General features: G+C 36.9%; 2 protein-coding genes across 4 annotated transcripts; one reads left to right on the top strand and one right to left on the bottom strand.

The window, feature by feature from the left end:
• Nucleotides 1-3205: 3205 nt before the first annotated feature.
• LOC143453377 (fibrinogen-like protein A) lies at nucleotides 3206-6884 on the bottom strand. 2 transcript variants are annotated; one of them, XM_076954705.1, is made up of 6 exons: nucleotides 6534-6884; nucleotides 6350-6453; nucleotides 5948-6044; nucleotides 4783-4879; nucleotides 4318-4485; nucleotides 3206-4112 (listed from the first exon to the last, which is right to left on the bottom strand). In XM_076954705.1, the coding sequence occupies exons 1-6, from the start codon at nucleotides 6802-6804 to the stop codon at nucleotides 3950-3952; spliced, it is 900 nt and encodes a 299-aa protein (XP_076810820.1). In that variant the 5' UTR covers nucleotides 6805-6884; the 3' UTR covers nucleotides 3206-3949. The 2 variants fall into 2 exon arrangements, with proteins under 2 accessions (XP_076810820.1, XP_076810821.1); XM_076954706.1 differs by having other exon boundaries at nucleotides 3210-4112; nucleotides 4318-4455; nucleotides 6534-6882.
• A 2404-nt stretch (nucleotides 6885-9288) lies between these two features.
• LOC143451710 (NACHT, LRR and PYD domains-containing protein 4-like) lies at nucleotides 9289-20520 on the top strand. Of its 2 annotated transcripts, none has more exons than XM_076952429.1 (11): nucleotides 9289-10606; nucleotides 13372-13512; nucleotides 13896-14048; nucleotides 15736-15828; nucleotides 16010-17323; nucleotides 17494-17532; nucleotides 17756-17800; nucleotides 17935-18024; nucleotides 19219-19472; nucleotides 19605-19793; nucleotides 20014-20520. In XM_076952429.1, the coding sequence occupies exons 1-11, from the start codon at nucleotides 10423-10425 to the stop codon at nucleotides 20083-20085; spliced, it is 2574 nt and encodes an 857-aa protein (XP_076808544.1). In that variant the 5' UTR covers nucleotides 9289-10422; the 3' UTR covers nucleotides 20086-20520. The 2 variants fall into 2 exon arrangements, with proteins under 2 accessions (XP_076808544.1, XP_076808543.1); XM_076952428.1 differs by having other exon boundaries at nucleotides 13342-13512.
• Nucleotides 20521-20547: the final 27 nt, after the last annotated feature.

The following is a 20547-nucleotide window of genomic DNA, read 5'->3' as shown; positions in this document are numbered from 1 at the left end:
TACAAGCGTACCGTCTAGAAACTAGATGACAGGGATATATTGTACTCCACTTACGAATAAAAGGGGCTTTACGATGACCTATGTGGGTAGAAAACTATTTGATGCGACGAATATTGGTGTTGTTTGAACAGAACGGGATTATTTGCTCCGCTGATCACACGGCCACTGCTAAACAAATGACCATTCAAGTAGATAATCCCTATATATGACTCTATTTTTTAACTAAGAGTACCGCTCTGTGGTTCTTTCTGCAACGTAAATGGACAGCTCTCACTGCCATTTAACTCACTGCTTTGTTGTATGGGTTTAGATAAATTGTGGGGGCTTACCATAATAATCATAATAGCTCTCCTATGAATGGTTTAGGCTTTCCCTATCGTGAAAAGATACACCACCTTACATATATTTAAAAAAAATATTCTAATACTCTGCGGTGCTACTCTAGAATATCGTTTTAAATATGCACTTGCTACACTTCATATTAGATCAGGGGCGGGCAACTTCTTCGGTCGGCGGGCCTGATATGAGAAAATGAAGTACTTGGCGGGCCGGATTCCTGAATAGATTGGAACGCAGCTTTGTCTTATTAATGTTCATGGTCAAAAATGTTTGCTCACAAACGTATGTAGACCCGAACAGAACAAGTAGATTTATGGCTATCTTTCTCAGGTTGGCAAACTTGGACTTATTCAGTGACGCAATACAGGGATTGCGGCAGAATGTGGCCGCAGGCCACATTATCATGTAAGACCGGAAACTGTCTGCGGGCCGCTCAAAATCCCGTCGCGGGCCGGATCCGGCCCGCGGGCCGTATGTTGCCCACCCCTGTATTAGATGAAACTTATTACATGAAACATAGTATTATAGTAAGCATACCTTCACAAATTTAAAATGGTGCAATAAAGGCGCAAACGTTTTATAGTTAAGTGAAATAAAAGTGAATGGACAAAAACACAAACAAAAAAACAACTCTTTACAATTTAGAGCAAGCGCGAGTCAGGTAAAGGATTAAAGCTTGTATTGTGTTTGACGTTTCTTTTATTTCTATTTACACTTAAAGAGTTGTTTTGCGTCACCCTGTGATTTCTGTCTAGTATAACACAAGCTCGCATTCACTGCCCTTCACGTATAACGCGATGCATATTTACCGCGATAAACACTGGTATATCACAAAAACCTTCAAACGCAAAAACCAGATTGTAATGAAATACAAAAAGATCGCGTTACAACGTATTTCAGGGTCAAAATCGCCCGAAGCAGTAAACCGTTACGATGAGAAAACTTAAAAAAGATTTACGGTTAAAGACGCGGACGTAAAATTTAGCATGGAAATTGGCGCCGATGCCACATTCATTTCGAAGGATAATTTTAGGTTTCTGGCTGATACTATACCCTCATTCTAGCTGTAGATTATTTATCGGACCCTTAAAACTATCCACATTCGATAAAGGGCAAGTTCAAAGCTGAAATAGGATGTGGATGCGTAACAGTATAAGATTGTTCAGGATATCTGCGTTGTTCAAGGCTTGAACGAACCCTTACGCGGGTAGCCAGAAATTAAAACGCCAAGTATACTTACATTCCACGACAATCAATGCGACATGCCTTTACCACAAAGTATTTTTTGAGATTTAAGAAATTTTGTGAGGACACAAAACCACACTAACCCCGAACGTTAAAATCTTCTGCATGAAAACCTTCACGTGTACCAATACTTCTTCAAATTACTGTAAAATACTGAGGGAGGCAGTTTATAAAGCTCAGATGGAAACAAAAGACTCAGTGACCTCGGATATATCATGAATCGCATAAATCGAAAATAAACCTTGAAAATAAGCTGAATTGAACCTTGAAAATAAACTGAAAATGAACCGTCTGTAGTTCGCTTTCCTGAATTTCGATGATGACACACCATACATGACCGTTGGGAAAATCTTTTCTTAAACATTGAAGGGGAAGGTTTCTATACAGTCTAGTGGTTTCTTAGACAGCTTTGAAATAAGTTAGAAATTTGCGCCCTTTCCACCAACAATTCAGTAACGGCGAAGTACCCAGTTTGCCTCGAGATGGCATTCAGCACTTGCACAGAACGTTCAATTCACATTTTTTGGAAGTGGAACAGAACATTGCAGATCGGTTATCACTTTAGTAAAGCAATTCTTAACCTGTGAGAAATTTTGCAAGTTCAGAGGGGAAATTAATTAGTTATACACAATTTCTTTGTGAACGTAAGTTATACGCACAAAAACTTTGTTGTAAAAGATGACTTATAAGCAGTTAGAGAGGTACGGACAGCTCAACAGTGGCTCCAGTCGTGGAGTACTAAAGGTTACTAACAAAGACGAAAGTTTGATCATTTTTAATAGGTTTTTCACATTTCTCTAATTCCTCTTCTCGTACCTGGACTTCCGCCTCCGCCAAATCTATTTCCTGCTTCGCCGAGGTTCGGATTTAAAAAGAGCTTGTTGCCTGGCGTTTTCCTTGTTGAGCCAAACGTAAACATACGCGTTCAGCTTTATGACAACTCTTTGAGGAGCTCGTTGAAACTGAACCTATCTGAGAGCACTCTGAACGTACCAAAAGATTTTTAAACCACTTTTCCTGTCGGTTTTTCAGTTCTAACTTGGTACGAAGACGTTCATTCCGACCATCGGCTGATTTGTCGTTTTCGCAAACCTAATGCCCATATGATCGAAGCAAGTCGGTGTTAGTCGTTTCGAGCAATGACAGATGTCAAGACAACGTTTACACCAATCAAGCAAGCTTATTGTGATCCGTTAGTGTAAAACGATAGCAGCAAGACTGCGAGGTTTTCAAATAATCCTGTTTAAAGGAACTTCTTGCCGGTGTAAGTTCACGCGTTTGTTTGATGCAATTATGTTCTCAGAAATATCCATTTTTACACCCAAACGGAATGGTATGAACGCACAAAAGGCTAAATGACTGAGTTCGACAGTAAGCAACGAATTATCCCAGCTCAAAACGTTGTTGGACTGCCTCTCCTTCGGAGAAAGACCTAGCTCCAGTTCTCGGGAAATGCAACTGCAGGCAGCTGAGCTGACTACACAGGAACTATTAGGAACGGCCTTCGCGCACTGCTTGGATAATTGACAGTCGACACTAAACTCGCCAGGAGATTAAACAACAATCGAATGAAGTTTCTTAAAGCCGCTCAGCAGTGACACCAAGCGGCGTTCAAGACTTATGGTATTTGCTCTTTCCTACACATGATACAGCATCAGTATGGTACAACTCATAGACACACAACAATTACACACAATTTATGAAACCTTAACGAGTTATTCCGGGACTTGACATCTATTGAGATTAACGGATTCAAACTATGAAATGACATGAGATATCAAACGTAAGAAATTTGAAAATATGCATGATTCTTTTTTTAATTACAAACGTTTTGGGCAATGGATTGTCAAGATTTCGCTCAGGTGAGTTGCATATGAATTCCTTTACGCGATAAAAAAATTTGAAAATATGTTGTGTAGTTCTTATTTTACAGTGCTTTGAAATCTTTACAATCCAATGCTCAGAACGCTTGTAATTTAAAAAAGAATAAAAGTGGGTCAACATTTTCCATTGTCAAGTATAAGAAATCGAAAAACTCTTGCCACCCAGACCGTCTACTGATAAAAATTAAGTTTAAGTCAAATTAAGTTCGAGTTATCATTAAACGGGTTTTTAAAACATTTTAATCAAAATTAAAAACTTATTTTAATAAGCGTTAGGTTTGCAACTAAACTGTTTTTCTATTGTATTACTGTCATTTTCATGACTTGGCTTGGTATGCTTTTATTATATACATTTTACAAAGAGCATGGGTTACTGAAAAATCAATGTTCAAATTAACAATCTCAAAAAACTCTTTTGTATAATTGGTACATAGACGATAATGATTGAATACATTATTTAAAAATTAGCATGATTTTTTTCTTTATTCACATCTGAATTTCATCGTAGTAGCCTTTCGAACAGAACCACCCCAATGTAATCGTCCACCTTCACCCCAAATGGAATTGAGTTGAGTACTTTCGCAGTGCTGATACCACCAACCTCCTGCAGCTAACGATCCATAATTTTCGGATGCACAGTTAAGGCTGAAATCAAAAAAAATTATTTTAAGTAATTAATATGAAAAACTTCCGAAAAATCATTCAAATTAAAATAAAATTACACTTCCAAAATCCAGTGCATTATAATATTCTGTTAAATAGGATGTTTTCTTGATTTCATTAGTGACGTCATAAACAAGAGATATACGTGAAGAAATGGAAATAACAAGTAAAGTTTCATCAAGTTTACCGCCAACTATCGTTATCCTTATCCATCGTAGTGAACGGCTGATTGTTATGAACTCGTGTGAGAGCATCAGTGGTGTTTCCAGTGTATCCACCAACATGAAGCTGATACAGATTTGCCTCGCTACCCACCGAGAAAGTGCTGTTGAACGAACCGATACATAAAGTAATTCTGCTTCAAAAACTTGTCATCATTCTGTTCTTTGCGACTATGATAACTTCCATATTGACCGCACATCTAATTCTAATAAACAAATCCAACACAAGCCAATATTGACAACATTGAAAGGTAGCCTTTGTGTATTTATGTGACGCACAACATATTGCAATTTCAAGCTCAAATTTGCAAGTGTTTGTCAGATTTTTGTTTGCTATAATTTCAAAATAAGTTATAAAATAATGAATTTATTTTGGCAAGCGGTAGGCTATACTGTGCAACTTAGGCTATAGCCTACCTAATTACTTCTACCTGTATTGGGCCCAGTAATGAGAGTCATCAAAGTTTTGAAGTTCTACCCTCAATTCACATTTTCCGCTGCGAGTAAGTTTGTGAACTACGTCAAGACCTGCACATTAATTCAAACCACAATATCTTACCATTACACATATCAATGTATGGACAAATATGTTGTAACTTGTAAATAACCTACTGTACAGTATATATATTCGGTGTGCAATTCATTATATGGAACGTTTAAAATATCCCGTACATATGAAATACTCGAGGATGACTTGGGCGTGCGCAAAATGGAGTGTTTTTGTTTGGGTCATAATTACAGTATTATAGATTAGAAATAGTTATAAATATCAGACAAACAACTACCTGGAAATATGATTCAAACTGATTATAAGTTATTGAAAGTGTGTTTAAATGGCGCAAGCTAATCGACAATAAACTTGACATAAAATAACGCTGATCAATCCCAGAGCGTTAAAAATTGCTGGTATGTTGTATGCAAAACCAACGGATTGAAGTGAAAACAATGAACTTAGTTCTTAGTTTCTTAGTTTCAATCATGTTTAGCGAAGCAAACTATTACCACCTACAGCATGCATGCTCAATCTTTCTTTGCTGAAGCAACGAAAGGTCGGAGTCGAAGCTCCATTGTTAAAAATATTCATGTATGCAAATGACTGGCTGCAGTTTTTACAAGACATGAAGTATCTATAACGGGTTGATTACAGTAAATACAACCACAGTTTTTAAAAGTAGATTTACAACAATAGTTAGCAAAATTTAGTAAAAATTACAGTAAAATGGGTTTTTTTTTACTGTAAAATTCACTGTAAAAAAGGTATAACTACAGTATCTAATATCTATATATACGAGTATAGGTACTCGGTAACTCCATTTAACCTGTGGGTGTCAGCTTATTAATTTACTGTTATTATAGGCCTACTTTATAGTTATGTGCAACATTTGTTCTGTCTTACTAAACTCCATTCAAAAGTGCTGTTAGATCTTCCGATAAGACAATGATGTAGCCTATATATGATGCAACTAGTAATGAAAATGTAATGCTAGGTCAAGAGTGTGTAAAGGCATAAGGCATATTTGCAGAGAAAAAATTGGTCCAAGATAGTTTTATAAAACTTGTAATTTAAAAATTATCGTGATGTAGGGCAACACATACCAAGCCAGAATTCGCCTTCAGTATCCCCAAATCCGATTTTGTATTCATCCCAGGTCCGTTGGAAGTTTACGCTGCCATCAAATCTTCTTTGAAACACCTGGTCAATTAAGTTTAAAACAGGCTGATTTCGATAGAAACCGATCAGAAAAGTATTGCTAAGAAAATAGTTAATTGAAATTTTGATTAGAAGTGTTGGTTAAAATCATGAACTCACAATCTTTTCCTCAATATAATCATCTGCTCAAACGCGTATAAAAAGAAATTTTATTTTTGCATTTTCGATTTTTGTTCAAAATATTGCTTCAATAACTACTCAAAAGTCCAGAGATAAACTGTAACTGGTTCTATGAAACGTTAGTTTATTGTACAGTGGTTGAGTAATACATCACTGCACAAACTTACCGTCCAACCCTCCTCGCAATAGGCTTTTATCCCAAAGCGAAGAAATTGACTACCATCCAAAAGTGAGTTAATGCACGAGCCCGGTCGAACCAAATCCTCCACAGCTAAAAGTTAAACCGCGTTAGAATCTTTGGAGGAGTCACGGTTGGACAAAAGTGCTGATATCCTAAAAAGGCAAGCTCACCTGCCAGTCTTCTCAAGATGTCTTCACCCAATGATTCGACAGCGCAAGATTCCCCTTGAATGCCTTTTTCTCCAGGATAACCTTTGGATCCCTTACTTCCCTGTTTTCCAGATTTTCCTGGGAACCCAACATCACCCTTGTCACCCTTTTGTCCTGAGAAGTTACTGACATTCTCATCACAAATAGTGCTGGTCACTTGCCGACATGGTTGAGAATACGTCATAAAAACGCAGCAGATTGTCAGTAAAAGAAGGCAAATCACATGCTTCATACTTCCTCAGTTTAAAGAATAGAGACCGCAAATACGAAGTCAGTTATCTTTCTTAAACGTTTCGTATGATTTTGCTTACGAAACAATCGGGTATATATACATAAAACTTGCCCAAAAACTTGAAACCAGAAACGTGATCATTGACGCACACTGAGTAAACACGATGACGTCTGAATGTCAAGTAGACTAACAGTGACGGAATTCCTACTGATTCCGATACGTCGACCCAGTGTAAAAACACTTCTTGTATGCAGAAATGACGCATTACAATTCGCCGCATAAACTATTTTCAGCGGTGTTGTTGAGTACAATAACGACAAGATGAATTTTGAGACGCTATATTGAGTGCTTTTCCCGGTTAATGTATTGGTAAATACTTTAACTTTATTGTCGAGAAAAGCAATGAAGCCCACTAGAATATATTTGAAAACACCAAATTTGTTGAAAAATGACGCAATGAGTTTTGACAGAAGTACCTTCCATGTGATGTTTTGACATTTTTGAGTGGTTGTTGAGGCAGATCACTTTCGTCAAAACGGAAATATCTGGCTCTCAAGTAATTTACTTCGTCATTACGTCTGATCAGCTAGTGTTATTTAATTCGTACCAAATCCTTTTGCTTTAATGAAGCTTTTGTAAAACGAGGTATTTTCTATATAAACTTCTTTTTGTTAATTTCTTATCGTAATTAAAGTCATGAGATTAAAACCCTAAAGTTGACTCTGCCCCAAAGACTAACAAATTCCATTGACAAACAATTCAATAATGTATCGCTTATTCGCAGTTCTCAGTTCTTATTTTCAGCTGGTTTTAAACGTAAGTAGCCTGTAGACTGCGCTTTAAAGTTTAAAAGCAAGTGGCAGTGAATCCATACGCAAATTAAAGATCTCTTGTGCGTATTAGAAGGGCACAGGTGTCCCCGTAATGTTAATCTTGAGCTTCGTTTTATTTCTTTTTTGCTTAAGTGGAAGGCTGTCGACGCAATTTAGTATAGCCTACTTGCTCAGCTGCAATCCACGTTTTTGAAAATGAGCCATCAAGCTACGAAAGTAATCATGTTTTGTTAAAGGGTTGTTGCTCCACAGTTCCACTGTCTCTCAAGTACTTGCCGAGTACACGACTGGTGTTGGGATAAAGCTCCACGGGTATACTGTATTATAGGCCGCTGTCAGTTCTAAGAGTCCAGCGCCAGCGTTTTCCGTAGCCTGGAAGCTTTCCCCCTTGTCGCAGATGAAGGCGTCTACGTTTGACGTACAGCGTCGAAACCCAGCTTGCTTCGGGGGAGAAAAGCATACCGGTATATTATGAACTCGAGAGAGCAAAATCAGCAGATTTGGATTTCCCTCCCATCGAGTCCCTGTTTCACGCACCAAGATAGTGCTGGACTACGACGGGTGCACCCGTTTTTCACTTTAACTATCATAGTAATGTGCATGTTTTCCTTGCTTTTGCAACGTTGGCGAAGCAAAAACAGCTGTACCATTCGCATGCCCATAAACCATCTTTCCCAACGTATCCTGTGCGTGGTACTATAACGCAAGGTCGTCGCTCTGTTGAAGGTTAGAACTAGCGGAGCAAGAGCCACGTGAACTCTATTTTGAAGAAGAGCAATATTTTAGCGCATGAACTGGTGTCGTGCACTAGCTGAAAGCAGGAAGGTGTGGCGCACTGTTAGTGCCAACGTTGTCCAGCACATGGAGACTGCCTTGATACGGCAAGGCGAAGACAAACGCCATCGACGCCATTATCCACCATTCACCTTTTCATCCACGTGTGAATGTAGTAGACAGTGTCTTCCCCGCATTTTGTTATTTAGTCATAACTCATATACGAATTCTCCAAGAAAAGTAGTCCTCTGACGCAGATGTACCACAATGATGGTGGGTAATGTTTGGGCACGAATCCTTGTCTGGCTTTATTTGTTATAGAGCGCAGAGTCGAAATAATTTGGGGAGAAACAGCTAGATATTCCTTCAAGATAATCACAATTGGTTCCGCTCTATGATGTGTAATGTCATAAGACTTTGCTTCATTTTAGATTTGACGCCCATGACATTTCCTTTATGTAGCCTACTTTATATGCGCATAGGGTAATAATAAGCACAATGAAACATCAACATAACGCGGCCTTAACCGCTAGTGATAGTCATAAGCGAGTAACGAATCGTATACCGGGAACAAAGATAAATAGGTTTCGTGTTATCGTCTGAACACGTAATCTTATTTTAGGTCTTGCAGATTATTATAACTATACATAAGTATTTTACTCCAAGATTTGTTCGACATCAAACTATATTCAGAAGAATTGAACATGAACGCACGTCACTTGCAGGTATTTTTATCAAAGTAAATTTCCACAAGGCGACGCTGTTAAGACGTCCATAATTAGAACTTGCGACTCATGCTTTTGTGAAGTGAAGTCAAGCGGAAACGTCAAAACAAGGAAGTGAAAGCCTGAGGCCACAAGCAGGTTTTCTGAAATGCAGACGTGCACGAATTGCAAAATCTGTCTGGTCCTAGAAATTATGCTACTGCTTGACAGGTTATGGCCACTAATAGTTCTAATTACTTTGATACACAGTGTCTTAGGAAAATCAGTTTTGACCGTTGGCAGGCAACGGTTGTTAGTGTTACGTAAAGTTCTGACAATGTGTATTTTACAAGCTAATTTATGTGTTTTGTATGCTTGATGTTTCTACATTTCAGTGCTAGTTCTATAAGTGATTTTAGACGTGCACAGCACCGTGATACTCGTACGCTAGCATGTATCAACTTTATCCAACCGAAATACCGTAAATGGGTCAAGAATTAAGTCGATATTTCCATGAGAGTCATAAAATAAAGTGACGAGCATGTTCTGAAACAAGTTCATTTTTAATCAAGAAAAGTTGTCTGCAACTTCACCGAACAATAAATTGTTTGATACTACGTATATTGGTTAATCACATTTTGGTAAAATTGTTCGCAAAAACGCAAATTATGACAAATTGTAAGTGGTGGTGCATGAAACCAATCATCTAAGTTTAAATTAATTAAATTAAATTAATTATTTAATATTAAGTTGGAATCAGTATGAATGTAATTACGACGTTTCGTGTATAGATAAGAAATATGAATACGTTAGTGTGTAACAAGAATATTTGCTTTACCTTGGCCTAACTTAACTTACAATTTGTGTAACAATACTACAGTAGCCACCATGAATATTGACAGCAATACAAATGCTACTCTGCTGCAATACATAATATTTTTTCATATTAAAATGAAAGTAAGATTATATGTTTTGCAAACTGTTGCTTTCCTAGGCAAAAAGCTCCTTGAAAATTTGTTTTCACCAATGTGTTCTGGCTGGGGTGCATTCAACCTATCGCCCACGAGTTACAGTAGACACGGGACATTGCTGGACCTACATCGTACCTGTATTAGACCCAATTGTGTCGTTACTTTCAATTTCAGATGGTGGTACATATCCGCACTTTGATTGTAGTCTTTGATGTTTTGTTTAACAGTTCATAAAAAACTAGACATATTAGAATTCGTTTGTCATTACATTGGCTTTGTGATGTAAGTTGCCGAGGAAAGAACCTTGATTCCTGGATAGTTATAGTCACTTAAATAATGAGTCAAGATACTGTCAACGCTAACCGACAATCTGGAATCGAAGCAAATAATCCAACTCAAAATGTCGAAAGAGCACGAACCACAGAACGTGCTGACATTGACAGCATTGAACAGAGAGAAGCAACAACAGAAATAAACATGCCACAGCAGGAAGTTGCCCTAAGCTCAACAAGCAGTCAAGGTTAGATGACACTCTCTACCGTTTTAAATTGTTCGCATTGACTTAATTAATGTGCTTCTACCATTGTCACATTACCGTATTACATATCGTGTATAATGCTGTAAAAGCATTGCTTCAATAGCCAAGAGGAATTTTGGCTGTTGCGCCATTTCTAAAAATAGAGTTTCACTTCCCCTATGTCTTGGCTTGACTGCCTATGAATTGCTAGTCTCTATTGCTTCTATAATACTGAGATACTAACACCCTACTCGTAGGTTCCTTTCCGTACAGATATCATGGTCTTGGTTATTGTAATATGTTGTACGTTTATTTCTTTATAAGAAACTGATAGAAGCTTCTATTCGGATAGTTAAGAAACTGTAGAACTGGACTACCTAAATAGTTACTTGTAAAATCGGATGCTTGTTGTGCTTGTTTTAAGGGCGACATGCTTAAAGTTACACGACTACGTTCAAAACGTCGCAGTAAACTCCATTTATGTTGTTATAGTAACCGAAAAGGGCAAGTTTGGCCTTGGCTCAGTGAGATTTGGTTTAAAACAATTTATGTTTTAATAAATCATGAAGAAACTCTTTGAGACACTTTTACCATAAAGTTTGTGCCATAACTTGAGAAAGTGAAGCCAAGCTACCCGATGCACCATCCTAATTTTTCAGAAAAATGAGTGAAATTGTTATGTCGTCACACCTAAAAATGTCTAAACACAATAGGTTTAAATTGACATTTTGATAGCTTGTAGAATTAGCATAATTGGTTTCGAATATGGATAATTCCCTTAACAATTCAAGTTTGTTTCACTGTGAAAAGATGTTTTATCAATTATTATTATCTGCTGATTAATCGGTGCAGTCCTAGAAAAGCTGTTGATTGCACGTATATTTAATCCTGCTTGTAGGATAATGGCGGCTGAAATACGTGAACGCCGTATTCATTATTCATAACGGCAGACCATTGTATAGACCAGTGGTTCTCAAACTGGGGTCCGCGGTCCTTTTGGGGTCCGTGAGACAATTTTCTGGGACCGCGAAGCACCTTCCAAAAAAACGGCACTACTTGCCATCAAGCCAAAAGCTCGAAACCGGTTGAATGTGATTCACGATATTAGGGTTGCGTTGTCCAAAACGGAACTAGAATATTGCTGAACTGGTTGCAAAGAAGCAGGTACACCCATCACATTGATACCATAAAAACCAACATGTTGTTTTGTGTTTATTTGTGTTGATTTTTTAAGGGACCGTGAGACATTTAAAAAATTGCTAGGGGACCGTTACGTACTTTATTTTAAAAAAGTTTGAGAACCACTGGTATAGACTAAAGAGGGAGATCTCTTGAATCAAGATTTATATCTGTTCGCTTAATACGCTTATATAAGATAGGAACATACAAAATGAACACACCCAGGCTTTTGGTCTTCATCGGAATTCGTCTTTTAATTCATTCGCTGCTTTGTTGTTATACTTTTGAAAGGCTATCGCCATTGTTAATGTGTTTTCGTCAGTGAGATAAAAAAAACTCCCTGGAAAACGTTGCGATGTCTTACAAATACCGTATTTTGGCGATATTTTAGTGACTAAAGTAGTAGTCTAACTAACAAAAAAATTAATAACATAACGAAATTCTCCGAAAATAAAACCTGGATATAAAATTTCCAAACCATGGTTCATCCAAATTCATCATTAATGAAGAAGCATTCATCAAAACTAAATACATCATATCTACAGCATGACGAAAGCTCGTTCAAAGGTTTATTAATGTTTTGTGTTTCCAGTATAGCAAAGCGCACCTGCACTGGAAATGTTGTTGCGACAAGATATCTTGTTTTGTGAGGGGATTTAGAACTCGTGTTTTTCTGCTACTGAAATTTCTTAAACTTGTTTTCCATTATGGATTACGCCTCACGTACAGTATATTGATATATGGTGTTTACTTCTGGACCGATCCCTTTTCAGTTCTTTTGTTAGAGTTGTGAAGTCCCTTTGTCTCGCTCAGTATTTGCTTACACATTATAAAATCTTGAGGACAATTTTTCGGTTACGCATGAACGTTACATCTGTAGACTCAGACGCTGTAAGCTCTTGTTAACAGGCATTACCAGTGTCACGCCCACCTACCCACGTGACCATTTTGGCATAAACACCAAAGACAACGCTGTGCTGTCTCATGCAGTTCTTTTGTTATTATTTTCTAAACAAGCAACAATATATACTTTTTTAGACAGCACGACTTCCAGTAGCTAGAGATCAAAAATTGAAGAAATGTGATTGTATTGAATATATATAAGTTGCTTGTTTTTCCGTTTTTTTTTCTTTTTTGTTTCGTGAATTGATTTGTTATAGGGTTCCGCAAAAGGCCCTTACGTCTTATTTATTTTCTTATTTCCTTAACATTTAGGCTATAAATTTGAGAAAGTTGATAAATCATATACTCTTTAATAGCGGTAGCCTACTATTACTACGATTTAATATTTTTAACTTTAAAACTACTGTAGTTCCTGATAATTTACATGAACCTCAAGTTAAATTGGCTATACTATAAGTTAACTATATACTATATATATATACTGTAACTTGATAAGTTGCTTTTGTAATACAGTAATGTTATAACTTATACCTGATTAAAATGCGATTTTTACTCATGTTGTTGGGTTTATATGGTCGCACGGTATTAGGTCTATTAGATTTTTGTATTTATATCTTGTTGATTATTCTGCGGTTACAGCAAGGTATACTTTTCAGAGCACCCGTACAATTCTTCTACTGTTTTAGTACGAAACAACAGCAACAACGGAATGTTTCAAAATTTTCAACACGTCGAAGATAATGGTCAACAAGGTCAACTCCCTGCGTGCGAGACACATGAGAGAGTTTTTCTTGAGCTTGTCAGTAGGGTTGCTGGCAACGCAAATGGCAAGTTCTGTTTCTCACTTGCTTTAATGTTCAGATTTTTCACTTTATACATTGTTTTTGTTGGTATGACTATAATGCGAAGTTTCGGTTCCACTGTCCACGCATATAGACTTTTAAAAACTTTATCTCTTTATAGCCAAGCGCTGTTTAGTATTTACCGATTAAAACTACAGGACACTACCTGTTTATCAATAACTTTACCAAGCTTGTTTGATATGATTAGTTTGTGATGACAATCGGCTCTGCATGGGTAGATATCAAGTTTAGCAAATTGCTCATAGATATCCTATAAGCATGTTTTAATAATATCCTATCTGTTTTATAGGATATCTGTGGTATTACCACACTGCTGTATACTTATTGTGCATTTATGATATTTTTAGGACCGGTAAGCATAACGTTTGCTCCAAATTATCAGCGGAATTACAACAATAGGTATTACGCCGATCAAAGAGAATTTCATCATGTCGACGTGGCGAATAGTTCCGATTTAAATTTTGGTTCCGGTAACAAGGTGTGCAACGTCCACGATCAAGGTATTGTCTTCTTTAAAAAATACAACAAACACTAGGCTAGGCTACGAAGTAGCGTCGTGTCGTTATAGGCTAATTCGGTTTCACATTTCTTCAAGAGATTCCTTTTGCACTGCGCCAATATGCACCTTGACAAACTGATGCCAAAGTATACAAGTGAACAAAATTTATCATTTCTCTCTGCCATTCTGATCATGCTATATGTTTTGATTAGTTACATGCGGGGTCACTTCTTGTTCTTGCTTCAATGTACTGTACATTAAGTTTCCTGTTCTGTAAAAAGGATCGGCAGAAAAAGCTCATGATGACCACATTTTTCATTCTTGAGAGATAATGACGACTTTTCTATATGTAATTTCGATAAGACTGATATGAAAACGATCTTATTTCTAAGAAGTCTCCAATTTTCCTTAGTTTTAAAACTATAAGCTCTAGTTGTTTGTGGTTGTAACGAATCAGGAGTGGTATTCTAGACACACCTCGCAAAAATTTATTTCCTCATAAGCAAATCGACAAAGTTTCTTTGATTAGGCTATATAAGATTCTCAACTAACAGCGCAACACGTGACTCACCAGTAGATTCAAAGCACTAAGTGCTCGCAAGACTTCGGCAAGATAAAGTTTAGATCAGTGTTGAAACCAAGTTATTTTTTCTTATTTAAGTCAAATCGAGCCAATTTAAGCTCTGACTGAAGTCAATTCAAAGCATTTAACTTAAAAAATACTTGACTTTTGGTTGACTTGATTCAAGTCAAAATCCAAATTAATTGAAGTCGTCGTGAACGTAGTTTCTTATTTTTGAATTACTTTTGTTACAAATCGCAATACAAGATTTTCTATTCCAATCTATTGATTGTGCAAGACCTCACGAATGGGAACAAATTATCTATTGTGCGTGTGTTGTGTACGAGTGTTTAGAATATTTGTTAGTAGCCTACTTAGTAGCAAGTTAATCGTAAATTTTAAATATTTGGTAACATGGTGTGCCTAAAGACTTGCACTTTATGAACATGACTGACTTGACTTGATCAAATACAAGGCTCGACTGGTGAAACACAAAACTTCATTTTTGCCAGGCTTTTCTTAACCCATTCGGGTTTGCTTAATCAGGTCAATGACACGACTTCAGTTTGGTTGGTGATGTAGGTTACAGTAGTTAAAATGAGTTGACATGACTATAAGCCATAAGTGACTTGGCTTGTGTCACAACTGTTAATACTTGTTTCTAACACTCATACCAGTTAGCGAAGTATCAAAACTACAGTGCACAGCTAGAGAATGGTCAAAACAATAATGTTTTAAAACTGTTAATAGGTATCGCATATAGCAGTAATTCGGTCTCTATGTTTTCTAGATTAAATTAAAATTTACTCAAGAAAAGCATTATTAAGCTTTTTAATGAAAGTCTCTAATGCCACATCTAGGACTGAACTTAGTTCACACATGTTGCTGGTTGTGAAAAAGCAGTTACTGAAAGCTTTTGAGTGAATGTTTACAAACTAAAAGTTCTTGCGACCACAAATGTCTTATGAGTAAATATTACACATAAGATGTCTATGAATGTGACACATTATGAAGATGACACTTATTAATCTTCTTTCTGGTCAATCAAAAATAAACTCATGCTTTCTGTAACGTTTTACGATTGAACATTACATTACCTTATTTTAAATCGTCTTTGTTGGTTTAGGTTTAGCTATGACAGGCTCTGAGCAGAAGCAATCAAACAGTGAAGGACGGTCATCTTCTATAGCCATTGCGGATACCGATTTTCGGAAAAAAGGTAATTTTGGTTATTTCAAGGTAATCTTTGTAATTTTTAGGCTAGGTGGAATTAGCATTTCGTGAAGGTAAATGTTTAACACTAGAACGACGAGTAAAAACGTATACCTCTAACAACCGCTGGGGTCGAACCCTTTTAATATTTTTGTTCATATAAGTATAATGTTCTTACTTCTATATAGATGAAGATAATGCGATTAAGAAAGTCCTGGAGCTGCAGGAAAAGTATCGTGAGGATGACATTCAACTTCAGGGAATTGATGTTGTTGGGAGCGATATTCCTGAAGTTCATCCCACCTATATGAAGATATCTTTTTATCAAGGAGAAGCTGCACCAAAGACAGAGGAGTATTTGCCCTCAACTGCCACCCTATCTATACGGGAAGAGCTCCAAGTTGATTTCGAAGACTTGCTGCAGAGCGAAAATCAACCTCATTTTGTTTGCTTAATTGGCATCCCAGGATCTGGAAAATCTACCTGCGCTAGTAGGCTTGCTAAGTCAAAAGATTTTGCCTGTTTTTCAATGAATTTTATGGATATGAATTACCCAGATCCTCTAACATTGAAAGATCTGCTCTTACGTAAAGCCTACCCCGATTTGGAAAAGAAAGTTTGCGATGAAGCTTTTCAATGGATCGTCCACAACCAAAAGCAGTGTGCATTTATATTTGATGGGATTGATCAAGCAGAGTGGACTTTAAAGGAAAAAGTGCCAAGACAAGATTACGACACCCCGTTGCCAGTGGCTGATCTTGTGTCCAATCTCTGCAACAAACGTTTTCTTCCTGACGCTCACCTGGTTTTCACATCTCGGCCTCATAGCGTCATCTTCCTTCCGAAATCTTGTAGACCAGCCGCAACTTACTTACTGGGCGACTTAACTTACGATTGCACGAAGCAGCTCTTCTATTCATATGCTGGTGATCAGGCTGGTTCCATGTGGGAAGCACTTGAATCTCATGCCCCTCATCTCATCAGTTTGTGCTCAAATCCACTCATGATTCAATTGGTTGTTGCTTCTTGTCTCAACCCATCCAGCAAATTTGGCAATATCCTCTCTTTGTCATGCAAGTCCTTTACACAGACGAGGGTTTTTGCCACTGTTCTTGACAACCTGAAACGTTGTAACAACACAAGACATAAGAATATCGAAGAACTGTCTGCACAGATTGGCAGAGTTGCATTTCAGGCAACAAAAAACTCAACTGTAATCATCAAGACCGATCAGCTTCGAAAGGAGGGTCTTAGTACAGAGAAGGTTCAAGACATTATAATTACGTTTCACTCTCGCAAAGGTATCACAAGCAAGGTATTTGAAGGTGATACAAAAATGATCTTCTGTCACCAAACGTTCCAGGAGTACTACACTGGCTACCACGTCACCCACAGCATGTCAATACAGGACTTTCTAGCTCTAGTGAAAGGGCAACTTTTCACTTATCGCTGGGCAATGGTCAGAAGATTCGTGTGTGGCCAGCTTGTGGATTTGACTTCTGGTAGGCCATACTAACAAAGTTGAAGCTAAAATGATTATTATGGTCACAGCTGCAGCACTTTCTTCGTATTAATCCTGATATTGAAATTATTCCAAGCCCGTAATGATTGTACAGCTTATGTGTATATTCAAAATATATTTTGTTATAATATCTATTCCATTAATTTAAAGGTTTTCAAGAAGAAAAGTCCTGCACATCAATCAGAAATGGTAATTTCCTTTGAAAGCCGAATCATTGCGCTTGTGTCTTAATCAGTTAATGCAGCCAGTTTATATTAATGATCTTGTAACTGTGTTTTTGGTTATTACATGAAATAGATCGCGTTGATTACTGCAAGTTAATTTCATTAATTCTTGGTGTTTGCAATTTGCAATGTATAGACACATTACAGTTTGATACCCTTTGAATCGATCCAAAACTTTATGTTTTTAGACACTGCTTACAAACGCAAAAGTACTGGAGAGCTCAAAGCTGTAGGTAAAGTTGCTTGTGTTTTCATTCATATATCCCTTGCAAGGTAACATCATCTTTTAACAAGGTGTTATTTTAACAGCAAAGGTAATTATCAAAGCTGTTTTTCATTTCAAAATGTCAATGTCTTCACTCTGTAGGAGACCTTATTCATGAGAAGAGGCAAATTCTGGTTGACAGTATTATTCAGAAACTGAAGGAGTTTTCAGCGAAATTCGAAGGCGATGCAGGTAAAAAATTTGCCTTGACCATAATTAGGCATGGTTTACTACAATTACAGGCCTGGACAACGCACAATGCTATTGAAAAACTGGAGGTTTATTATTAAATCATTAGACCATTGTTCGCAATGAAAATTTTTAAATTTAAGTTGTCGGAAGACCCATAGTTAATGAAACAGTTGAAGAGAAGGTTTTTATTTCAGTCCCTTAAGTTTGGAACTGTATGGTTAAATCAGTAACAAATTTTTATTGCGGACGAAATAAGTTTGGTACGTAGATACTGGAATGTAAATAAATAGGTGGAGACAGCACCTCCATGAAAGCTGCAACCTGTAGTTGAAGCAGACTCGTAGATGAAATGACCAATTTTGAAGTAGATATAAATGTAATAGCCTACTATGATTACCTGAAGTCGAACATTTCCACCAAGCAAAAATTTTTCCAACCTACTGAAGATGCATTGATAGTTTCTCAAATAGATAGCATAATAGAGGTTCAACCCAAACACGTTTTGGAAAAAAACAGGAATTCCTAAATTTGCTTTGTTGATTTTCAAGGATATAACTTACGAGAGATTTCACTGTGGTGTCAAGTGCTGCATTACCACCTTATCAACTAATATGTGCTTGAAACTTTGTCAATGGTCACAGATTTAAGACGCAGTAAGATTTTTGCATTGTATGGTATCTTCTCATCCGGAATTAATTTTGCATCAACAAATTGGGGCTATGAGTAGCTTTCTATTTTCAGAAAAGACTTACTCTGCAGAACGTATAGTCAGATGTTTCGAATATTTGTCGTTATCAAGAAGTGCCTTCAACCTACTGCGACAAGACTTTAAATTACCTAGCAAAGAATTAGAAATTTTTAAGTATTTCCATTTCGGACAATGGTTTTGTGATGTAATTGTAAGCCTCCAGTTTTTCTATGGCATTTTGTGATGCTCAGGCCTGCAATTATACAGTACGAATAAGCTATGTAATAATAACTTGACTTGAGGTAAATGAACTTGAGTCTCGAACCACATGTTTTATGCGAACTTGTATAATGTGCAATTAGTACAAGTGGAATTGTTGTTTGTTGAAAATAAAGTGTTTAGCAAACAGTTTGTATATAGTTGTTTTAAACTTTCTTCAGTGCAAATAGAATTTAAACGACAATACTCCTGCGGCTTAATATATATCTTGCACAATTTATATGTAGATAGCAAACGAAGGTTGCTGGATCTGTGGTGTGATGTTCACGAATGTAATGATGAGTATCTCAGGAAAAAGGCCGCTGAATACACTCCCGTCAACGTGAAATTGTGGGCAACTCCGCTAAATGCTCACCAGGTTTTTTCATGTTGCTACATCTTGTCTTTGGCGGAAAACATACAAGTTCTGAACCTATCAAGCTGCCATTTAACCAGAACCTACTTTCGACAATTTTGTGATGCCATTAAACACATGAAATCGGTAAAGATTCCTCTGATTAACTATTGCAAGTTGTTTATATATGTTTTATGAATTGCCTGTGCTGATATCTCTGGGGTAACTTGTCTCAACATGGATGTTGTGTAAATTGATGGACTTTATGTGCAATTTTAGATCAAGATGTTCAGCTTTGTGGGCAATTACCTTGAAAGTAACGCAGTGCATGACATTTGCGAGATCCTGCCATACATAACACACGAGTTGGGAATGGGCTGGTGCTTTGCCAGTACATTTGGTATGAGAAGTGCAAATGAAGATGAGATGTCATTGATTCAAGAATCTCTCAATAAATTGGATGATTCGGTTTGAAATTTATTTTAGCTTTTGTTGGACATTTACCCATGTATAGAAACTACAGTAGTGCGGCGTGGTATTTTTAAACTGTTTTTCAAACAAGTCCCCCAGCACAGTTAAAATGATTCTTGTTTGACCTACATCTACAATTGACCATACTAAACTGTAATATAGAAAAACTTGTACCCAGTATGATATGTAAGTTCTGCTGACATAAATATTTTCACAGAATTTGCAAGTGCTGGTCAACATTGGAGTCATCCTTAGACCTAAGAAGACAAAGATACCTAGTCTGAGTTGAAAAATGTGTCATGAATACTTAAGAAGCACAATGGAGACCGATTGTGAATCTGCCACCAGCATTTCTGGTGGACGAGAGTGTGCCGACACGTTATGTTAGTTTCCTGCAAAATATCCGTTAAATTCGCAAAAATTCATTACAAGTAGCTTTAAAGTGAAATTACCTAAAATGCCTTTAATCTAAAAATCCCGCATGGGGCTCCCTGAAATTTTTTATGTCACTTTAGTATGCCTTAAGACTATTATTTCAGGAAATTCTAATACAGTAAAATCATATATCTTTAACTTTTGCAATAGGACTTTAAAGTTAAAATTGCAATTTTGGGCCAAAAAGTTAAATTTCACCTACAATACCGGAAACTTTTAGACCTGACAAAGTTACATTGAAGTAGAACTCGCATATAACGGTATATATTAGGTAAAATTCTAGTCTGAATGGTTTCCTATTGTTTTTATTGCATTT

Source organism: Clavelina lepadiformis, chromosome 4, assembly GCF_947623445.1.
Source record: "Clavelina lepadiformis chromosome 4, kaClaLepa1.1, whole genome shotgun sequence".
NCBI lineage: Eukaryota > Metazoa > Chordata > Ascidiacea > Aplousobranchia > Clavelinidae > Clavelina > Clavelina lepadiformis.
Note: the sequence above shows the minus strand (reverse complement) of the source record. Positions and strands in the feature narration are given on the sequence as shown.

What these genes read in the sequence shown, in the direction of transcription:
- LOC143451710 (XM_076952428.1), top strand. Translation starts at nt 10,423, where the DNA reads ATGAGTCAAGATACTGTCAACGCTAACCGACAATCTGGAATCGAAGCA. An exon ending in GTGCAACGTCCACGATCAAG is followed by an intron (nt 14,049 to 15,735) that starts GTATTGTCTTCT and finishes TTGTTGGTTTAG; the next exon opens with GTTTAGCTATGACAGGCTCT. An exon ending in TCAATAAATTGGATGATTCG is followed by an intron (nt 19,794 to 20,013) that starts GTTTGAAATTTA and finishes ATATTTTCACAG; the next exon opens with AATTTGCAAGTGCTGGTCAA.
- LOC143453377 (XM_076954705.1), bottom strand. Translation starts at nt 6,804, where the DNA reads ATGAAGCATGTGATTTGCCTTCTTTTACTGACAATCTGCTGCGTTTTT. An exon ending in CATCTTGAGAAGACTGGCAG is followed by an intron (nt 6,454 to 6,533) that starts GTGAGCTTGCCT and finishes TTTAACTTTTAG; the next exon opens with CTGTGGAGGATTTGGTTCGA. An exon ending in ATTGCGAGGAGGGTTGGACG is followed by an intron (nt 6,045 to 6,349) that starts GTAAGTTTGTGC and finishes TTAATTGACCAG; the next exon opens with GTGTTTCAAAGAAGATTTGA.